The sequence below is a fragment of the Schistocerca cancellata genome, chromosome 3, assembly GCF_023864275.1.
Source record: "Schistocerca cancellata isolate TAMUIC-IGC-003103 chromosome 3, iqSchCanc2.1, whole genome shotgun sequence".
In the NCBI taxonomy this organism is placed as follows: Eukaryota; Metazoa; Arthropoda; class Insecta; order Orthoptera; family Acrididae; genus Schistocerca; species Schistocerca cancellata.
The window spans coordinates 268,413,097-268,420,216 of NC_064628.1; the positions used below are offsets into that span (position 1 = coordinate 268,413,097).

At 39.2% G+C, this 7,120-nt stretch overlaps 1 protein-coding gene across 1 annotated transcript; it reads right to left on the bottom strand.

Moving 5' to 3' along the window:
- Positions 1–3,927: 3,927 nt before the first annotated feature.
- LOC126176252 (craniofacial development protein 2-like) lies at positions 3,928–5,055 on the bottom strand. The gene has a single exon (XM_049923398.1). It carries the CDS (start codon positions 5,053–5,055, stop codon positions 3,928–3,930), a length of 1,128 nt encoding a protein of 375 aa, XP_049779355.1.
- Positions 5,056–7,120: the final 2,065 nt, after the last annotated feature.

Sequence of the window (7,120 nt, forward strand, 5' to 3'; positions counted from 1 at the left end):
TGTCAGTGGGATGTCCTGACTGTACAGGTGGGCAGTGCCAACGGGGCTCTCTCAAAAAACGTAGAGGTGAGCAATGTTTACGTTTGAATCGGGCCATGTAATGTTTTTCAGTCGTAAAAAACACGAAAGTAGTTTTCCGTCTCCCTGGAATTCTGGCCCGAAACTGCTTTCACTAAACAGCATCTTTGTATGTTGCGTGAGAAGCAGGTACCCCTTTGAGTTGTGCCTTGTTTCTGTTTGTGGGGGTGGAAAGTGCTGATCCGGCACTGAGTCTGCGAAAAGATTTGAGCGCTCGTTTCTCTGTATGTGGGAACACAGACCACTGCACATCTTGTAGCTGTGGTAAATGCAGACTATTGGTAAGATGCATCTTCGGTGCGAGGTTTTGAAACTTTTATGAAGTTTGGGTGCAATCGGACTATGGGTTGCGTTCAATCAGTAATTGTAATGGCATACGTATAAATGTGCATGTGACTCAACAGTGATTTATTGGGCAAAATATGGTGTCAGGCACTATGCTTAATATCGCAGTGAGATCTGTGTAACCATTCAGATTGTTAGCTACTAATGGTAACTTCTGTGATTGTCTTCCAGACCCAGTACTTTAATATTCTTTGCTCAGTCATTACTAGTATGGTCTTGTCGCCCTTAAAAAATGGTTCAAATGGCTCTAAGCACTATGGGGCTTAACATCTGAGGCCATCAGTCCTCTAGACTTAGAACTACTTAAACCTAACTAACCTAAGGACATCACATACATCCATGCCCGAGGCAGGATTCGAACCTGCGACCGCAGCAGCAGCGCGGTTCTGGACTAAACCGCCTAGAACCGCTCGGCCACAACGGCCGGCTGTTGCCCTTATATTTCACTAATCTACTGTGTCGTTACTTGTATATAGTACGATTTCACTATTCTGTCAGAGTTTGTGATACCAAATTACTGCACCGTGCTGATCTCACGTGAATACATACAGGGAATGAAAGTTTTGGCTCACCTGGATCTTGAATTTAAGTATTTAGAAAACCTGCCCCATTTCATGTTAGGTTTTTGTAAGTGTAGGTTTGCAGACACGAAAACTCAGTTTCTTGGGCCATTTTGATTTCATTTAAATAATTAATTTGTATTAAATAAATTAGCGTTTCCACTGGGAAAAAAATTTAATAAGCAGTTGGGTTCATGATAGCTGTCTGTCAAGTGTAGGACCAGGCAAAGCGGACAATTTTTATCGAACTGTAGTTTGGAGATGGGTCAGTATCGCGCAACTCTCCAGTTGACTTTTTGACAACTCCAGAGTAGCACAGCTTGTCGATGTCGTGGTGTCAGTCGTAACCAGGCCAGAGGCATCCGTGATGTTAGTTCTGATGCAAGCAGATGGTTCCCAACGGTTCTCGGTGACGCAGCAGGTGCAACACGTGCCAGAATTGCTTCCCTGGATGGTGTTTGGTAAGCCACTACTCCTCACACAAAGCATCGATCTTGACGTGCGTCAGTACTACACGGACGTCCAGATGCTGATCTACAGGTCTGGGAAAGTTCCACAGACCACTGCTGAAAGCAGCGACAGATCAACGATACATTTTGCCGAACACGTGCATCCGTCGATACGTTCATCCTGCTTCCCGTAGGCCCACAATGCGACATAATTGAAACCGATGAAGTTGTTCATCTGGAGTACATACTAGTCGGTGGGGTGTAGTTGTACCCTACAATGAATGTTGCAAACACTGTGCACCATTAAACTCAGCACGGTTACTGCTTGCAGAGCAAAACCAGAGGGTGCACAGACGAGCCTCCTGAGCGGCATCTGAACGCTCTTAACGGTGACAAATCAGTTAATAACTAAACAGTTAATCAGTGGGCACATGCCAGGCCCTGGTGTCACTGAACGCAGTCCTTTGGAGTGTTGAATTTTTCCCCAGCCGTGTACTATTTAAGAAACATTTTTTTATCTTAATAATTATACTACTGTTACTTGGAAATAAGTCTAAAAATTTGTCAGCATTATGACGGCTGTACTCGATACTGCAGCAGAATATATACAACTACCATGACACCTGTACCTGTCATTGTAGGCGAATAGCAAAAACGCAACACCACAAAAAGCTATCACCGTAATAAAGCTTTTGTGTAATCTCTTATTATGGACCACCATAAAATACAAACTAATCATCGTGAAAAGAAAGAGAGATTAGCAAGCGTAACTCCCGAATCAAAATTCTTTTCACTTCTTCATCTCATTGACTGATTAAATAAAAGATTCTACGTTGTAATGGCAAACAATTAAGTACTAGAAGCTAAACGCTGAATTATAGGATTTTCATTCGAAAATTGTTTTAAAATTCTATTTTTGCGGGTTGATTATAATAAAACCTGTCCTCCTAGGACACGCCGTTGGAGTTAAGCCCAGAGAATTTTTATTATTATTATTGCTATTATTATTATTATTAGACCTATTATTTTACGAATTCTTTACAGCTCTTTAGTTCGTTTCTCGCAGTCTTGTGTCAAAGCCTGTCGGTACAACTATATTATTATTATTATTTTGAGCTTTTCCTCATTCCAGAGGCTTATCTCCAACATAATAATTTACTTGGAAATTACAATACAAACAATAAACGTTCTTAAACTATACTCTCAAAATATTTCTCCAGGTGTTTCGATCTTGCGTGTCCTCTTCCTCTGCGCCCATTCTCCTCATTGTGTGCTGTACATTTTGGAGCCAGGTGGTCACAGGTCGTCCTCTTCTTCTTCTCCCCTCGCGTTCCCACACCAGTATCAATTTTGGTATTCTGGCTTCCTCCATTCGTCGTACACGCCCGTACCACTGTAATTTCTTCCTATCCATTACGTCATATATTCTTTCTTTTATTTCCATTCTCCTTATTACTTCGGTGTTCCTTATCTTTTCTTTCCTGGAGATTCTTGCCGATCTTCTCCAAAAGTCCATCTCTAGAGCTTGTAATTTTTTAATGTGCTTCATGTTAATTGTCCAGGTCTCCGTTCCATACAGAACCACACTCTCTAATATGGATTTGTATATTAATATTTTAGTTCTGCTCATTACGTTCCTGCTCCATAAGACTGAGTTAAGCATCCCAATGACCCTCCGTCCGCTACTAATTCTTTTATTGATTTCTGACTCTGATTTTCCTTCGATTTCTAAAATGAATCCCAAATAACAGAAAGTGTTTATTACCAACTTTCACTTGGCAAATGTTATCTTTATACATCTGTTGTATTATTTTAATCAAGGAAGGGTTTATGTTTGCCATATGTAGTGCTCTCCAAAGTAATTTTCTTGGAACAGTATCGTACGCTTTTTCTAGATCTATGAAAATTAATCCTATACTTTTTGATTTTTCCCTATGTTTCTCCAAAATCTGTCGTAATGTGAAAATATGGTCTACACATGATCTCCCAGCCGTGAATCCACATTGCTCTTCTTGGGTTCTAAAATTTTTTTCCAGTTTGTTTTTAATTACTTTCGCAAAAATTCTCATTAGTGTGTTTGTAACACAAATTCCTCGATAGTTTGAACAAATTTTGCGATCCCCTTTCTTAAATATTGTATTAATGTAACCTAGCTTCATCTCGTTGGGTATTTAATCTCCATGTATCATTTTGTTGAAGAGCTGTGTTATCAGTTTCACAATTTTGTCACCACCATATTTCAGACACTCCAGATTGATATTGCCTGGTCCCGGTGATTTACCATTCTTTCCTGTTCTCACCGCCTGAAGTACTTCACTTTCTAAAATCTGGATCTCATCATCTTCATGTCCTTTATCTTCCCCTGTTCCTTCTTCTAGATATTCTTCTCTCTCCTCATTTAATAATTTTTGGAAATTCTCTTCCCATTCCTTTTGTGTTATCAGTTGGAGATTAGTTTTGCTTTTTGTATCCTGTCGAAGCCCTTTCAATACTAACTATGCTTCTTTTGCTCTCCCAAATCCTAATTTGCTATTCACCTTGGTACATGTTCTTTCCCATGCTTCATTTTTTGCCATCCTTATTTTTTTAATCACTTCATTCTTCTTTTCCTTGTATATTGACCTTGTTTCTTCTGATTTATCATTCAACCACTGAAGGAACGCATTTCGTTTTTCTCTAACGAGGACCTCTAGTTCCTCTGACCACCACTCTGCTGCACGGTTGTGGTTGCTATCTTTTTTACCCAACACCTCTGTTGCTATGATTTTCACATTAGCTTTTATATAGTCATATATTTCCTCTGTACTTCCTTCAAACGATTCAACCAGTTTCCTTTCCATCCTGGCCGCAAAGAGTATTCTGATACTTTCTTCTTGTAGGCTGTCAATATTAAAAGGTAAATTTTCATCTTTCTCAGTCTGGTTCGTTTTATCTATGTTACTTGTATCACTCCTTGCATTCTTCCATGACCAGAAAGACTTCATTTTAAATAGATAGTGGTCTGATCCACACTGGGCTCCTCTATAAGATCTGACGTCTACTGCCTTGAAACTACTTGTTTGCCTAATGATAATATAATCTATTATAGAACGAAGTTCTTTGGTGTTCTGTTGCCAAGTATATTTATGAATGTCTTTATGTTTGAAAAATGTGTTGGTAATTTTTAGATCAAATTGTTCACAAATTGCAATCAATCGTTCCCCATTGTCATTATATTCGTCCTCTCCATGTTTTCCTACTATTCTACAAGATTCTCTAATTCCTACGCTTCCATTCAGATCTCCCATGATAATTAGTTCCTTTCTTTTTGGGATTTTTTCAATAGTCTCCCTGAGGGTGTCCCAAAATGTATCTTTCTCCTTATCTTTTGTGTCGTTCGTGGGTGCATATACGCCAATAATCACAACTTCCCTAGCAAATAATGTCATTTCAACAGTTATAATACGTTGATTGATGAATGTCCGATTTGTGATTCTTTCTTTCCATGATTTCTTTATCACAATGGAGACTCCTGCTTTGGGTCTTACTGCTTTTGATACCCCACTCCAGATATGTACATAATTATCCAGTTCTTCTTCTCCTTGGCCTTTCTTCTTTGTTTCAGAGAGTACGACAACATCCATGTTGAACATGTCAAGTTCTGCAGGGAGTAAATTTATTTTAGTGGAAATACCTTGCACATTCCAGCATCCAAACAAAATTTTCCGTTTCTCATTGCTAGTTCGTCGTCCAAAGTTCCAATTTTTCCGAGGCATATTATTAGGTTTTTTAGCATTTTTATGTTTTTATGTGAGTGAGGAGCTGGCCCACTGCACAACCCCCAACCCGGAGGACCAGGTAATTTTTACTCAAGGTTTTCTTCCTTTAGCCTTTGATAAGCCAATATCATACTACAAGGCAGCAGTTGCTAGTTTCGGTCCACCCCGGGTATTTTATTTCTCCGGTACCCACCATATCTGGTGAGCATTCCCCTATCCGCCACCTGGGGAGGCGCCCGATGGGAGACCAGCAAACTCCACACGGGGGTACAACTATAAATATTTAAATAAAAGCATTCTTGGCCATAAACTGCGTATATTTAAATTTATTTTTAACGATTTCAACCATAATAACTGAAAGAAAAATTACGCATCTGTGGGATAAAAAAACGGGTATTTATCATAGAAGATCACATTATCATACCAGACATAGCGATGAAATAGTGTGGTATGCAAAATAATCATTGTTTAACAATGTCGTGAAACAGGCAGGTTGCATACACACTACTGACAGTCAACAGGTGAATGACTCAAACTTCTTTCAGATTTCTACGATGCACGTCCCCAATCACATGATTTTTACATTATGGACAGGGTTTTCCGCTTTCTCTCTTGTATGAGATATGGTAGAATAATACTTAATTCAGCCGTCGTTCATCTTCTAATCCCATCACATGCTCATGCCACTTAAAGGCACTGTTTTTTTTTCATTTCTCCGTTGACGTTTCACTCGATCATTGATTTCTCTGTTTGGGACATTTTATAGTCTTAATACTCTACTTCTTATGAAAAAAAATCCATTTTCACGACGTCAAGTCTTCTTCTATCTTGTTTTATCATTTTCCAGATTTCACATGCATATTAACAAACGCTTTGTTTTATTGATTTATTTCTTACTTCTTAAAAATTTTATGTGCCCAAATAATGACATTCAACCTAGTAATTGCTTGCTTAGCTTGTGTTGTCTTCTTTGTTGCTACCTAGGGACCCATGCATCCTATAAGAAGCAGTCAAACGAAAACGAGGCAGATGGAGGAAAAGTAATAAACTGTTTATTATTTCAAAAGCAATCGTCATAACTGTTAATAAATTTATCACACTGTGAGACAAGACTGTCAATGCCTCCATATAGAAATACGGCTGCCTGCGAAGCATGATTGTAGCCAGGTGTGCGCCTTTTCGTCCGAAGCAAACGGGCGGCCACGAACGTGTTTCTTCGGGACTCCAAAAATATGAAAATCACATAGGGTGAGATCAGGACTGTATGGAAAGTGTGTAAACGAAATTTCTGCAGCATATTCTAAATAACCTTGACAACATATGGGCGGTCATCCTGCAACAGAATGACGCTGTCAGTCAACATTTCTGGGCGTTTGGACCTGATGGCGCTCTCAAGTCAGGTTTCGCTGGAAACTCGTTAAACATCTTCCATACAATCCCGATGCCTCCCGAAGCGATTAACGTATTTTTGGAACCTTTCGGAAAGATATTTATGGAAGATCTGCTTCGGAAGAAGAGGTGCACACGTGGATATAATCATGGTCCCGTAAGCAACTGCAAACGTTTTTCCATGAAGGCATTGACCGCCTTGTCTCACAGTGTGGTAAATGTATTAACAGTTATGACTATTACTTTTGAAATAATAAACAGTTTACTTACTTTTTAGGGTCTGTACCTCAGACGGTAGAAACAGAACCCTTATAGGATCCTTTGTTTTCCATCTATCTGTCTCTCTGTCTGTTTGACTGTTAAAAGCTCTTTTTCTCTGGAATGGGTGGACATATCAACTGAAACTTTGTCACTTACTGTGGTCTATATTCCCTTGGCGGTGTATAAAGCTGAAGCTTCTAAGTCAATGGAATCAAAAGATACGGTTATTTATGTTACATATTGTGATATTCGCAAACTCACTCGTCATAATTTATGGGAA